Source organism: Hemitrygon akajei, chromosome 4, assembly GCF_048418815.1.
Source record: "Hemitrygon akajei chromosome 4, sHemAka1.3, whole genome shotgun sequence".
NCBI lineage: Eukaryota > Metazoa > Chordata > Chondrichthyes > Myliobatiformes > Dasyatidae > Hemitrygon > Hemitrygon akajei.
Window position 1 is genome coordinate 104,795,572 of NC_133127.1, and position 16,327 is coordinate 104,811,898.

At 39.4% G+C, this 16,327-nt stretch overlaps 1 protein-coding gene across 4 annotated transcripts in view; it reads right to left on the bottom strand.

Annotated features, from left to right (window-relative positions):
• trim2a (tripartite motif containing 2a) overlaps nt 1-16,327 on the bottom strand; it is a 386,751-nt gene that overhangs the window by 273,763 nt on the left and 96,661 nt on the right. For all 4 annotated transcript variants that reach the window (XM_073043157.1, XM_073043161.1, XM_073043158.1 and 1 more), the window contains exon 5: nt 15,176-15,356. In XM_073043157.1, coding sequence (XP_072899258.1) covers nt 15,176-15,356 — 181 coding nt within the window. The remainder of the gene's footprint in view (nt 1-15,175; nt 15,357-16,327) is intronic.

Genomic DNA, 16,327 nt, shown 5'->3' on the forward strand with positions numbered 1-16,327 from the left:
AGACCAGTTCAGAAGCAGGTGAAAACCTGGTCAGCAGGAGCCATCTCTGCTCTTCAAGACTGCTTTGAGCACACTGACTGGAACATGTTCAGGGAGGCTGCAACCGATGGTGACTCTACCATATAACAATTACAATTACAGCACGGAAACAGGCCATCTCGGCCCTTCTAGTCCGTGCCGACACTTACACTCACCTAGTCCCACTGACCTGCACTCAGCCCATAACCCTCCATTCCTTTCCTGTCCATATACCTATCCAATTTTACTTTAAATGACAATACCGAACGTGCCTCTACCACTTCTACTGGAAGCTCATTCCACACAGCTACCACTCTCTGAGTAAAGAAATTCCCCCTCGTGTTACCATTCAACTTTTGCCCCCTAATTCTCAACTTATGTCCTCGTTTCAATCTCCCCTAATCTCAATGGAAAAAGCCTATCCACGTCAACTCGATCTATCCCCCTCATTATTTTAAATACCTTCATCAAGTCCCCCCTCAACCTCCTATACGCCAAAGAATAAAGACCAAACTTGTTCAGCCTTTCCCTGTAATTTAGGTGCTGAAACCCAGGTAACATTCTAGTAAATTTTCTCTGTACTCTCTCTATATTGTTGACATCTTTCCTATAATTCGGTGACCAGAACTGTACACAATACTCCAAATTCGGCCTTACCAATGCCTTGTACAATTTTAACAATACATCCCAACTCCTATTCTCAATGCTCTGATTTATAAAGGCCAGCATACCAAAAGCTTTCTTCACCACCCTATCCACAAGAGATTCCACCTTCAGGGAACTATGCACCATTATTCCTAGATAACTCTGTTCTAATGCATTCTTCAATGCCTTACCATTTACGTCCTATTTGGATTATTCCTACCAAAATGTAGCACCTCAAACTTATCAGCATTAAACTCCATCTGCCATCGTTCAGCCCACTCTTCTAACTGGCCTAAATCTCTCTGCAAGTTTTGAAAACCTACTTCATTATCCACAATGCCATCTATCTTAGTATCATCTGCATACTTACTAATCCAATTTACCACCCCATCATCCAGATCATTAATGTATATGACAAACAACAGTGGACCCAATACAGATCCCTGAGGCACACCACTAGTTACCGGCCTCCAACCTGACAAACAGTTATCCACTACTACTCTCTGGCATCTCCCATCCAACCATTTAACCTCTTCAAAAAATTCAATAAGATTTGTCAGCGATTCAGCGGGAGACGCTCATGGAGTGAGTACTGTTTTAGATTCGCTCCATAACCTTTACTTTTTTTAACCTTTGATCACCCTTATCCAACTTATTTTTACCTACACCAAAAGATTCTTGCTATTTTCTTGGGCTGATCGTTAAGAGTTTATTGTGAATTTTTGAAGATAAGCAAACAGAAATGGCTCTTAGATCTAAAGGATGAGAACTGGGGCGTAACCCGAACGGTAATGGAAAGAAGCAAGCTCAACCGTAACGCACTGAGTTAACTTATGAACTGTTTATGGAGGTTTTGGATAAAAAATTCGATGAACTACAACAAGTTTTTAAACAAGATATAAAGGCCTTTCAAGATTATATGGTTAAGACGGATTCAGTAATTAACCAGCAGCAAGTTCTTATTGCGTCTTTGCAAGAAGAAGCTCGGAAATGAGATTTGACAATTGAAAAATTGCAACAGGATTTAATTTCGACCATTAAACTGGTGGAAACACTTTAAGCCAAGAGTGTCGACTTTGAGAATCAGTCCAGAAGACAGAACCTACGTATACTTGGTCTCCCAGACGGCATAGAAAAAGGCGATCCTTCGAAATATTTTGCTCAACTTTTAAAAGATGCGTTTCCATCGGTTTTTCCAGAGAACCCCCCGTTACTTGATCGAGCACATAGAATTTGGCGTCGTTCATCGAGTGCTCCAGCTAAACCCTCGGTTGTAATTGTCCAGTTTCATTATGTACACGACAAAGAACAACTTATTCGTGTGGCTCGGCGGGCTGGAATGATTAAATTTCAAGAGTACCACTTCCGTTTGGTTGAAGATTTTAGTCCTGAAGTTATGAAGAAAAGGCTTCTTTTTAAACCTCTGATGTCTGAATGTTATGAGAAAAATCTAAAACCTGCGCGCTTATACCCTGCGAAGCTTAGAATCTCTCCGTCGAATGTTCCACGCCAGGTTTTCCTTTCTACATCTGAAGTGAGAAAGTATCTGGAGGAGAACTTCCCTACAGCCATAGACACTAATCCCTAATAAATGAGTGATTCTGATCGTGTAAGATGGTTTTCGATTCCTTAAACCAGAGTTAGTCTCTGGTTATTGGTGTAGGTTTATCCTATACTTTATATTTAAGTTAAAGTATGTTTTCATTATATTAATCGCTCTGTTTTATACACTTTAACCATTATACTATATTTTTGACTATTATTTTTGTTCCCTCGAAGGTATATTTTTAACCTTTCGAAGGGAAATTCTTTTTTATTAAGATGGTGGTTTTTTGGAAAAATATTCTTGGTTTTGTTTAAGATGGCGTTATTTTTTCTTTTCTCGTCTTCTTCCTATAATGCATCACTTATCATAGTTTAAATATTTCTTGATTTGTTTGGGTTATAAGCCGATTTATAAGCTTTTAGTGATTATATTTTTTTTTACAACTAAGTATATTAAGAAGCGTGGTTTTTAGTTTAGTGATTATAATTTTAAAGTCGGGGTGGTTTTTTTCATATATATCCTTTATATACAGAGTGGTCTTCCGCTGATATGGGGGTAGAATTAGTCTCATTTTTTCCTTTTTCTAGCCATATTTTGGCTTTTTTTCTTTTTCTTGTGGGGGTGGGGGATGGTCTGTTTTCTAATTTTATTTTTCTTTTACCAGTTTGTTTTAGTTTTTTTATTTGGGCTGTTTCTGAACTACAAATATGTCTACGATGACGTCAGTTCCGGGTCCGCTCTTTATTTTTGTTCCTCTTCCGGGTGCATGAGTTTATAATTTGGTTAACCTTTTTTATACCAAAGGGTTGACTTTAGAAGCATGGCTCAGACCATTAATTTTGTGTCTTGGAATACTAATGGTTTAAACCATCCGATTAAACGAAAGAAGATTTTCAAAGTATTCCAAAGACTTAATGCTCATATCATTTTTGTACAAGAAACTCATGTGAGGAAGAAGGACAAATATCGCTGTTTTAGGTCTTGGCGGGGTCAACAGTATCATTCGAATTCGAATGCCAAAGTTAAGGGAGTTTCAATTTTTATTGACTCCTCTATTGCATTTGTTCAACATGATATCCTTTCGAATCCGAATGGTAGATTTTTGTTAATTACGGGTTTACTTTGTAATAAAAAGGTTGCTATGGTTAATGTTTATGCTCCAAATGTGGATTGTCCTGAATTTTTTAAGTCCTTATTTACTTCTTTGCCTAATCTAAATGAATATAAGTTAATAATGGGTGGTGACTTTAATTGTTGTTTAAGTCCTTTGATGGACAAATCTATATCTATTCAGACTTTACCCAATAAGTCGGCCACTTGTATTAACTCCTTTTTGACTGATAATGGAATTTTTGATATTTGGAGATTTCGGCATCCTAACGACAAAGTTTTCTTTTTTCTCACATGTTTATCATTCCTATTCGAGAATTGATTATTTTTTTATTGACTCTTGTTTTATTCCTTCAGTAATTGGTTGTAATTATGATATTATAGCTATCTCTGACCATGCTCCATTAAAACTTTCTATTAAATTTATGGATACAGCTTCTAATGTTAGATAATGGCGATTTGACTTTACCTTATTGCAAGATCCAGACTTAATTAAATTTATGAAAGAGCAGATCGATTTCTTCTTTTCAACTAATTCCACGGATGATATTTCTTGTGGAACACTTTGGGACACTTTTAAAGCGTATATACGTGGACAGATTATCTCTTACTCTGTTGGTCTGAGAAAACGCATTAAGAAGGAAACTCTTTTATTGGTTGATAAAATTAAAGAGATTGACAAGAAATATTCGACCACTCCTAGTAGGGAGCTTTACAAACAAAGGGTTGAACTTCAAACGGAACATAGTTTATTACTTACATCTCCGATTGAAAATCAATTAATGAAAACCAGATCTGATTTTTATATACATAGTGATAAATCGGGTAAACTGTTAGCTAGTCAGTTGAAGAATGTTTTGGTTAAACGTCAAATCACTAAGATTCGTCAGCAGAATGGGGATTTGACAGTTAACCATGATGAGATAAATAAGTCATTTCAAGACTTTTATACCTCCCTGTATCAATCGGAATTCCCTCAGGATCATAATACCATGTGTGATTTCCTTGGGAAATTGAATTTTCCAAAATTATCATCCGATGATCTTTCAATATTAGATACTTCGATTACGGATGCAGAAATTAAAGGGGTTATTTCCTCAATGAATTCTGGGAAAGCACCAGGTCCAGATGGATATACAGTAGAATTTTTTAAATGTTTTTCCGCTACTCTTTCTCCTTGGTTATGTAGGGTTTTTGAAGAAGCAATTAGATTGGGGAATTTGCCACAATCTTTTTATAGAGCTTCCATTTCTTTAATACTGAAGAAAGATAAAGACCCTACTGACTGTGCATCCTATAGACCAATATCTTTATTGAATGTGGACTCCAAGATCTTTTCCAAGTTACTGGCTTCCAGGCTGGAGAAAGTATTACCCCAAATTATTTCGGAAGATCAAACTGGTTTTATTAAAAATCGCTATTCTTTTTTTAATGTTAGATTATTGAATATTGTTTATACTCCTTCACATAGTACTTCAGAATGTGTTATTTCATTAGATGTGGAGAAAGCATTTGATAGAGTTGAATGGCCTTACTTATTTTATGTGTTGGAGAAGTTTAATTTTAGTCCGACATTCATTTCTTGGATTAAACTGGTTTATCACACTCCAGTAGCCTCGGTGTTTACTAATAATCAAAGATCTCCCTTTTTTTGTTTATTTCGGAGCACTAGACAAGGTTGTCCTCTTAGCCCTTTACTATTTAACATTGCTTTAGAACCTTTGGCAATTGCTATCAGAAAATCACAGGATATTTCGGGTATTAATCGTGGGACAGATATTCATAAGGTATCTTTGTATGCAGATGATTTATTATTATTCATTTCTAACCCTGAGAAATCTATTCCAGCAGTTCTATCATTGTTGGCTCAATTTAGTGAGTTTTCTGGGCATAAGTTAAATTTTAATAAGAGTGAATTGTTTCCTTTGAATAGACAGGTCCCAAGTTATGGAAATTTACCTTTTAAATTAGTTAATGACTCTTTTACTTACTTAGGGATTAAAATCACAAGAAATCATAAAGAATTATTTAGGTTTAATTTTTTACCCTTAATTGATCAGATTAAAGGCTTGTTTACTAAGTCGTCACCATTATCTTTATCTCTGATAGGTAGGATTAATGCTATTAAGATGGTTATTTTACCTAAGTTTTTATATATTTTTCAAGCGGTACCAATTTTTATTCCGAAATCCTTTTTTACTAATGTTGATTCAAAAATTTCCTCATATATATGGCAGAATAAAAATCCCAGGTTAGGTAAAATATACTTACAGAAGACAAAGAAGAAAGGTGGGTTGGCATTACCTAATTTCAGATTTTATTATTGGGCAGTTAATATTAGATATTTGTTATGTTGGTTGAAAGACTGGGATGGTTCTTTTGGCCCTCATTGGGTGAGTTTGGAAATTGAATCAGTACCAGGTTATGCTCGGGGTTCTATTTTAGGGACTTCTCTCCCTTTTGCTCTTTCTAAATTGCCGAAACGAATTGACAACCCGATAGTTAAATATTCCTTACGCATATGGTTTCAATTTCGGAAATTTTTCAGGTTGACTCAATTCGTTTTAAATATTCCTATTGTATCTAATTGTTTTTTCCACCCTTCAATTATAGATCAAGCTTTTTTGGCTTGGAAAACTAAGGGTTTACTAAGATTTTCTGATTTATTTTCGGACAATTGTTTTATGTCTTTTGAGCAATTATCTAATAAATATAATTTGGCTAGATTACATTTTTTTTAGATATTTACAGGTTAGGCATTTTTTAAGTACGGTACTTCCTACGTTTCCAAATTTTGTCTCTTCAGATATTTTGGAGAGTTTGTTCGAATTAAACCCTTTTCAAAAAGGGCTTATATCAAAACTTTATAATATAATTATGAAGATACATTCAGAGCCCCTTTATAAAACAAAAAATGATTGGGAAAGAGAGCTTAATCTTATTATTCCTATTGAGAATTGGGATAGAATTCTTCAATTAGTTAATACATCATCTATATGTGCCAAACATTCATTAATACAATTTAAGGTCGTACATAGGGCCCATATGTCCAAGGATAAATTAGCTCATTTTTATTCTTATATAAACCCTAATTTGTGATAGATGTCAATTTGAAATCGCGTCTTTAACTCATATGTTTTGGTCATGTCCGCTTTTGAAAAAATATTGGAAAGATATTTTTGATATTATCTCTGCGGTATTGAACATCGATTTACAACCCCATCCTATTACCGCAATTTTTGGTTTACCAATGATGGACTCACTTCATTTATCTTCTTCTGCCTGTCGAATGATTGCATTTCTCACTTTGATGGCTAGAAGATCTATTTTGTTGAATTGGAAGGAAATTAATCCTCCCACTGTATTTCATTGGCTTTCTCAAACTATGTTATGTTTAAATTTAGAAAAACTTAGAAGTGGTGTACTCGATACCTCTATTAAATTTGAAGAGATATGGAGACCATTTATTCAATATTTTCATATGATGTAATATGACCCTGTTCCAAGCTTATTGGTTTTTCCAGCTTTAATCTTTTTTATGTTGAGAGGATCGGAGTTGACGACACTGATGATTATGTATTCTTGTGAGATATTATAAACAGCCCTTTTTTTTCCTTTTTAGTTTTTCTTTTTTTTCTTCTTCATTAGTTATTAGATTAGTAGTTTAGTCAATTTTGCAATCTTTTTTTTTCTTTTTTCTGTTTTTTTTATATCATATATTATGATATTATTTACCTTGTTCATACATATACTGTATGGTCCATGTTTTGGGAAAACTCATTTATACTGTAATCATTGCTTATGTATTCTTTCATGTGTAATGGGAATTTGTATGTTTGTAATCCCTTTATTAATATATCAATTGTATTTTGTTCATAATATTATTAATAATAATAAAGAGATTGAAAAAAAAGATTTGTCAAACATGACCTTCCACGCACAAATCCATGCTGACTATTCCTAATCAGACCCTGTCTATCCAGATAATTATATATACCATCTCTAAGAATACTTTCCATTAATTTACCCACCATTGACGTCAAACTGACAGGCCTATAATTGCTAGGTTTACTCTTAGAACCCTTTTTAAACAATGGAACCACATGAGCAATACACCAATCCTTCGGCACCATCCCCGTTTCTAATGACATTTGAAATATTTCTGTCAGAACCCCTGCTATTTCTCCACCAACTTCCCTCAAGGTACTGGGAATATCCTGTCAAGACCCGGAGATTTATCCACTTTTATATTCCTTAAAAGTGCCAGTACTTCCTCCTCTTTAAAACGTCATAGTTTCTATAACTTCCCTACTTGTTTCCCTTACCTTACACAATTCAGTATCCTTCTCCTTAGTGAATACCGAAGAAAATAAATTGTTCAAAGTCTCCCCCATCTCTTTCGGCTCTACACATAGCTGTCTACACTGATTCTCTAATTTTATCCCTCACTATCCTTTTGCTATTAATATAACTGTAGAAACCCTTCAGATTTATTTTCACCTTACTTGCCAAAGCAACCTTGTATCTTCTTTTAGCTTTTCTAATTTCTTTCTTAAGATTCTTTTTACATTCTTTATATTCCTCAAGCACCTCATTTACTCCATGCTGCCTATATTTATTATAGATCTCCCTCTTTTTCCGAACCAAGTTTCCAATATCCCATGAAAATCATGGTGCTCTCAAAATTTTAACCTTTCCTTTCAACCTAACAGGAACATAAAGATTCTGTACCCTCAAAATTTCACCTTTAAATGACCTCCATTTCTCTATTATGTCCTTCCCATAAAACAAGTTGTCCCAATCCACTCCTTCTAAATCCTTTCGCATCTCCTCAAAGTTAGCCTTTCTCCAATCAAAAATCTCAACCCTGGGTCCAGTCCTATCATTCTCCATATTGAATCTAATGGCATTGTGATCACTGGACCCAAAGTGCTTCCCAACACATACGTCCATCACCTGACCTATCTCATTCCCTAACAGGAGATCCAACACTGCCCCTTCTCTAGTCAGTACCTCTATGTATTGCTGCAAAAAACTATCCTGCACACATTTTACAAACTCCAAACCATCCAGCCCTTTTACAGAATGGGCTTCCCAGTCTATGTGTGGAAAATTAAAATCTCCCACAATCACAACCTTGTGCTTACTACAAATATCTGCTATCTCCTTACAAATCTGCTCCTCCAATTCTCGCCCCTATAATACACCCCTACAAGTGTTATTACACGTTTCCCATTCCTCAATTCCATCCAAATAGCCTCCCTAGATGAGCCCTCTAATCTATCCTGCCAAAGCAGCACGGTAATATTTTCTCGGACAAGCAATGCAACACCTCCCCCTCTTGCCCCTCCAATTCTATCACACCTCAAGCAACGAAATTCAGAAATATTTAGTTGCCAATCACACCCCTCCTGCAACCATGTTTCACTAATAGTTACAGCATCGTATTTCCAGGTATCAATCCATGCTCTAAGCCCATCCACCTTTCTTACAATGCACCTAGCATTAACACAGATGCATTTAAGAAACTTTCCACCTCTTCCTCTCTGTTTATCCCTAATGATGCGATCAACTTCACTATCTTCTTTTTCTTCCTTCTCCCCTACATCTTCGGTCTAAGCGCTCCCCTTCTCTATCACCTGCCTATCCTCCCTCACACACTGTCTACTAGCTTTCTCTATTTGTGAACTAACCTCCTCTCCCCTAGTCTCTTCAAATTGATTCCCACCCCCCCAACCATTCTAGTTTACCAACTTAGAGGAGTACACAGCATCAGTGACCAGCTACATCAGCAAGTGCATTGATGATGTTACTCTGTCCAAGACCATCACTATACGAGCTAACCAGAAGCCATGGGTGACCGTGGAGGCGTGTGCGCTGCTGAGGACCCGTGACTCCACCTTCAGAGCAGGCGACAAGGCAGCCCTAACAACAGCAAGGGCCAAACTGTCCCGGGCCATCAGAGGGGCAAAGTGTGTACATGCCCAGCGAATCCACAGCCACTTCCAGGACAGTACGGACATCCAGGACATCACCAATTACAAGACACCATCACCTGACTGTGCGGGTGATGCCTCCCTCCCAAATGCGCTGAATAACTTCTACGCCCGTTTTGAGGTGGAAAATGACATGGCAGCAAGGAAATCCACCCCTTCTACAAATGACCAGGTGCTGTGTCTCACCGTGGCCAAGGTGAGAAGAACCCTGTGCAGGGTCAATCCATGGAAGTCTACTGGACCAGACAACATTCTTGGTAGAGTGCTCAGAGGATGTGCAGACCAGCTAGCAGATGTTCTCACTGACATCTTCAACATCTCCCTGAGCAGCGCCACCATTCCAACGTGCTTCAAGGCTGCCACCATCATCCCCGTGCCGAAGAAGTCTTCAGTGTCCTGCCTCAATGACTACCGTCCCGTTGCACTTACATCCATCATCATGAAATGTTTCGAGAGGCTCATCATGAGGCATATCAAGACCCCGTTGCCCCCCTCACTGGACCCCTGCAGTTTGCATACCGTCCCAACTGCTCAACAGACGACGCCATTGCCATCACCCTCCACCTGGCCCTAACCCACCTGGACAAAAAAGCCACGTACGTTCGGATGCTGTTCATAGACTTCAGTTCAGCATTCAACACAATCATCCCTCAGAAACTGATTGGAAAGCTGAGCCTACTGGGCCTGAACACCTCCCCCTGCAACTGGATCCTAGACTTCCTGACTGGGAGACCTCAGTCAGTCCGGATTGGGAGCAGCATCTCCAACACCATCACACTGAGCACGGGGGCTCCCCAGGGTTGTGTGCTCAGTCCACTGCTGCTCACTCTGCTGACCCACGACTGTGCTGCAACACACAGCTCTAATCACATCATCAAGTTTGCCAATGACACGACTGTGGTGGGTCTCATCAGCAAGAATGATGAGTCAGCTTACAGAGCGGAGGTTCAGCGGCTAACAGACTGGTGCAGAGCCAACAACCTGTCTCTGAATGTGAGCAAAACAAAACAGATGGTTGTTGACTTCAGGAGGGCACAGAGCGACCTCTTCCCGCTGAACATCGACGGCTGCTCGGTAGAGATCATTAAAAGCACCATATTTCTTGGTGTTCACTTGGTGGAGAATCTCATCTGGTCCGTCAACATCAGCTCCATAGCAAAGAAAGCCCAGCAGCGTCTCTACTTTCTGCGAAGGCTGAGGAAAGTCCATCTCCCACCGCCCCCATCCTCATTACATTCTACAGCGGTTGTATTGAGAGCATCCTGAGCAGCTACATCACTGCCTGGTTCAGAAATTGCACCATCTCGGATCGCAAGACCCTGCAGCGGATAGTGAGGTCAGCGGAGAAGATCATCGGGGTCTCTCTTCCTGCCATCATGGACATTTACACTACACGCTGCATCCGCAAAGCAAACAGCATTATGAAGGACCCCACGGACCCCTCATACAAACTCTTCTCCCTCCTGCTGTCTGGGAAAAGGCACTGAAGCATTCAGGCTCCCACGACCAGACTGTGTAACAGTTTCTTCCGCCAAGCTATTAGACTCCTCAATACCTAGAGCCTGGACTGACACCTTACTGCCCTATTGTCCTGTTTATTATTTATTGTAATGCCTGCACTGTTTTGTGCAGTTTATGCAGTCCTGGCTGGGTCTGTAGTCTAGTGTAGTTTTTTTTCTGTGTTTTTTTTAATATGTAGTTTAGTCTAGTTTTTTTACTGTGTCATGTAGCCCCATGGTCCTGAAAAAACGTTGTCTCATTTTTACTATGTACTGTACCAGCAGTTATGGTTGAAATGAAAATAAACAGTGACTTGACTTGACTTGACACATACAGGACCCTGGTCAGACCCCACTTGGAGGACTGTGCTCAGTTCTACTCGCCTCACTACAGGAAGGATGTGGAAACCATAGAAAGGGTGCAGAGGAGATTTAAAAGGATGGTGCCTGGATTGGGAAGCTTGCCTTATGAAAACAGGTTGAGTGAACTCGGCCTTTTCTCCTTGGAGCCATGGAGGATGAGAGGTGACCTGATAGAGGTGTATAAGATGATGAGAGGCATTGATCACGTGGATAGTCAGAGGCTTTTTCCTAGAACTGAAATGGCTGCCACAAGAGGACACAGGTTTAAGGTGCTTGGGATACGATAGGGTTTTTTAAGAGATTTTTCAATAGGTACATGGAGCTTCGAAAAATAGAGGGCTATATGTAAACTTAGTAATTTCTAAGGTAGAGACATGTTCGGCACAACCATGAAAGGCCTGTATTGTGCTGTAGGTTTTCTATGTTTCTAACTCATCACCATCTTTCTGTGCCTAAAACTACCCTCATCATGATTAGCAATCATGTTCAGATCCAATTTGAATTCTGTATAATGAGTCACTAGATTAGTGAGTGAAGTTCACAACATCTTACACTCAATGTTTTATACTAACAACATGAGCATATTATCCACACGATACAATTATACAGTGGCATGCAAAAGTTTGGGCACCTCTGGTCACAATTTCTGTTACTGTGAATAGCTAAGCAAGTAAAAGTTGATCTGATTTCCAAAAGGAATAAAGTTAAAGATGACACATTTATTTAATATTTTAAGCAAGATTACTTTTTTATTTCCATCTTTTAGTTTCAAAATAACAAAAATGGAAAAGGGCCTGAAGCAAATGTTTGGGCACCCTGCGTGGTCAGTACTTAGTAACACCCCCTTTGGCAAGTATCATAGCTTGTAAACACTTTCTGTAGCCAGCTAAGAGTCTTTCAGTTCTTGTTTGGGGTATTTTTGCCCATTCTTCCTTGCAAAAGGCTTCTAGTTCTGTGAGATTCTTGGGCCGTCTTGCATGCACTGCTCTTTTGAGGTCTATCCACAGATTTTCGATGATGTTTAGGTCCGGAGACTGTGAGGGCCATGGCAAAACCTTCAGCTCGCGCCTCTTGAGGTAGTCCATTGTGGATTTTGAGGTGTGTTTAGGATCATTATCCTGTTGTGGAGGCCATCCTCTTTTCATCATCAGTTTTTTTACAGACTGTGTGATGTTTACTTCCAGAATTTGCTGGTATTTAATTGAATTTATTCTTCCCTCTACCAGTGAAATGTTGCCCATGCCACTGGCTGCAACACAAGCCCAAAGCATGATCGATCCATCCCCGTGCTTAACAGTTGGAGAGATGTTGTTTTCATGAAATTCTGCACCCTTTTTTCTCCAAACATACCTTTGCTCATTGCAGCCAAAAAGTTCTATTTTAACTTCATCTGTGCACAGGACCTGTTTCCAAAATGCATCAGGCTTGTTTAGATGCTCCTCTGCAAACTTCTGATGCTGAATCGATGCTACCTGGATTGGGGAGCATGCTTTATGAGAATCAGTTGAGTGAACACAGCCTTTTCTCCTTGGAGCAATGGTGGATGAGAGGTGACCTGATAGAGGTGTATAAGATGATGAGAGGCATTGATCATGTCGATAGTAGTCAGAGGCATTTTCCCATGGCTGAAATGGTTGCCACAAGAGGACACAGGTTTAATGTTCTGGGGAGTAGGTACAGAGATGTCAGATCTAAGTTTTTAACTCAGAGTGTGGTGAGTGTGTGGAATGGGCTGCCAACAATGGTGGTGGAGGCGGATACAATAGGGTCTTTTAAGAGACTTTTAGATAGGTACATGGAGCTTAGTAAAATAGAGGGCTATAGGTAAGCCTAGTAATTTCTAAGGTATGGACATGTTCGGCACAACCATGTGGGCCGAAGGGCCTGTATTGCACTGTAGGTTTTCTATGAATTTTGTGGTGAGGACGTAGGAAAGGTTTTTCTTGTTACGGATTCAGGCAACAATAAATATATGAGTTAGGCAGGGGTTTATATAACAAATAACATGTTTATTAAACACTGAAAACAAACCCCCCCAAAAGTAAACAAATCACTGACGTAACCGGAAATCAGCTGCTGTGCGGCAGCTTAAACAGTTCTTAAAGCGATGTTGCAAAAAAAACAGTTCTTCAAAGTAGTATTGCCAAAAGTTCAAAATGCTCACAGTCCATTTAAGGGAGAGACTTTTTAAGATGATTTAAATTCTCTTTTCCGTCGTGTTGCTTCGGTTCCCAAGATCGAACTTTTTCCCACAAAGAATTTACGAAACGAAACGGCTTAAAGGCACTGACCTTTCCTTTACAGAACTATTCCCAATCCTTTCTGCTATTTTGCAGGGATTAACATGAGAACATTCAACGAATTCCTTCCGAATAAGGATCAAACAAGGTCAAACCTGTTTCACCATCGAAATCGATTCTCCTCGATCTTTAACTCCCAAACTCCGATCTTCACTCTCCACTGATTCTCAATTAGCAGTATTGTAGAGAAACTGCCGGCAATGACCTTTTAAACTTTAGGCATTAGATAAAACTTCATCTTTCAACTAAACTGCGTCATCACATTAAATCACGCAGTGGCATGAAGTCAACATGGTAAATCCAGCCACGAACTGCCCCTCCTCACAGGGAGGGGTCCTCCTTTTATACCCTGTAAAAAAAAACTGTCACATGACCTTTACTGGCGGGAAAATGACATCACTCCACCATCACAAGACCATTACCTCAAGTCCAGTATAGCTTCAATCCCAGTCACGTGACAAGGGTACCACTGTCACGTGTCACGAGTACGTAACATTCTTCTGATGACTCTTCCATGATGGTCATATTTATGTAGCTGTAGAACAGTGCACCACCACTCCAGAGTCTGCTAAACTTTCCTGAAGGTCTTTTGCAGTCAAACGGGGGTTTTGATTTGCCTTTCTAGCAATCCTACGAGCAGTTCTCTTGGAAAGTTTTCTTGGTCTTCCAGACCTCAACTTGACCTCCACCATTCCTATTAACTGCCATTTCTTAATTACATTATAAACTGAGGAAACGGCTACCTGAAAATGCTTTGCAGTCTTCTTATAGCCTTTTCCTGCTTTGTGGGCATCATTTATCTTACGAGGGGTGATTGACAAGTTTGTGGCCTAAGGTAGAAGGAGATTAGTTATACAGCTCTCGTTATATGCACATGCAGGTCAACTCCTTGAGTGATTATGCAGGAAGTTTGAAGTTAACAACTCACCTCCTTCTACCTTAGGCCACAAACTTATCAATCACCCCTCATAATTTTCAAAGTGTTAGGCAGCTGCTTAGAGGAGCCCATGGCCGCTGATTGTTGGGACAAGGTTTGAGGAGTCAGGGTATTTATAAAGCTTTGAAATTTGCATCACCTGTCCTTTCCTAACGATGACTTCACAGTCATAGCCCTACAAGCTAATTAAGGTCTGAGACCTTGGTAAAAGTTATCTGAGAGCTCAAATTTCTTGGGGTGCCCAAACTTTTGCATGGTGCTCCTTTCCCTTTTTTCACTCTAAAATTGTACAAAACAAAAATAATACACTAATCTTGCTTAAGATGTTGAAAAGAATGTTTCATCTTTATCTTTTATCTATTCACAGCAACAGAAATTTTGACCGGGGTGCCCAAACCTTTGCATGCCACTGTACCAACAGCAAATAAAAGCAAATTGCAACTTACTGTTTACTTCTTAAAATGTTCATTAAAACAATCCATGATCTGATTATGCATATTCATCACCTCCGAAACCTCTTTACTTGTTCTCTCTACTCTTCCTCTCTCCGATATAAAACATGTTTGTTTCCTTAAGTTATTCTTGCTCTGATAAAGTTATTGTCCTGAAATACTAAATGTTTTTCTTTTCATGTGCTGCTCAATGTATATTTCCAGCATTCCTGTTTTTAGAGAGAAATCTGATTGGTTACCAGTTCTACATAAGCAGATTGGATGGTTTTGGCAAACCACTCAATTTAGCAAATATTGAAATCATCTTACTTTCTGTTTAACACCATATGTGACTTCCAGTTCCATAAGCAGAACACTCTTCCGTACACTCAGGGTCTTCTGGAGGTCGCTGAATGTACTGTGAATTTCTTCTTCAATGCTCACTTTCTCGTTTGTTAAGTCTTGTAAGATTTCAGTGAGGAAGCCCAGAGCAGAGTCCAATTCAGGCATCCTGTGAAAAGATCAGAGGTTTCTTTCCATTTCTTTGCTGGTTAGTTTGTACAAAACATTTTAATAGAAAAACATTCAGTAATCTTTGTTTCTACTTTGTACAAGTTTTTAGGGTTTAATGGGAAGATGACTAGCAGACAAGGTAAAAGAGAATCCAAGGGCTTCTATGGGTATATCAAGAGCAAAAGGATAGCAAGGGACAACATTGCTCCTCTTGAAGAATACAACTGCAGATGCTGTGGATCAAAGAATACGTACACGACGCTGGAAGAACTCAGCAGGTCAGGCAGCATCCGTGAGAAAAGAGTAGCCAACGTTTCGGGCCAAGACCCTTCATCAGGAATGGGGGGGGCAGTAGAGGAGGCCATGTATGGACATGGACTGCCATGATGAGGCCAAACTCAGGTTGGAGGAGCAACACCTCATCTACCGTCTGGGTAGCCTCCAGCCTGGTGGTATGAAAATTGAATTCTCCAATTTCCGGTAATTCCCTCCCCATCCCCCTTCCCCTATCCTAGGTCCCTCTCTGCCTCTCTCCCCTTTCAACTTTCTGCTCCTTTACCTCTACAGTTCTTTCATGCTTATCCCCTTCCCCCTTTATCCTTCCTCTGATTGGTTCTCCACCTGGCGCCTCTAGCCCTTCCCCCTCCTCTATCTCTATTACTGGGCTTCGGCCCTCTCTTCCCCCTCATTCCTGATTAAGGGTCTCGGACCGAAACATTGGCTACTCTTTTCTCACGGATGCTGCCTGACCTGCTGAGTTCTTCCAGCGTCGTGTACGTATTCTTTGATCACAGCCTCTGCAGTTGTATTTTTGTGTTCCAAGGGACCAGATACTTGCATAGACAAAGACTGATTATGGATAGTCAATATGGTTTTGTGTGTGGAGCTAACCTTATAGAGATTTTGAGGAGGTTACCAGGAAGGATGATAAAGGAAAGGCAGAGGTTGTTGTCTACATGGGATTTAGCA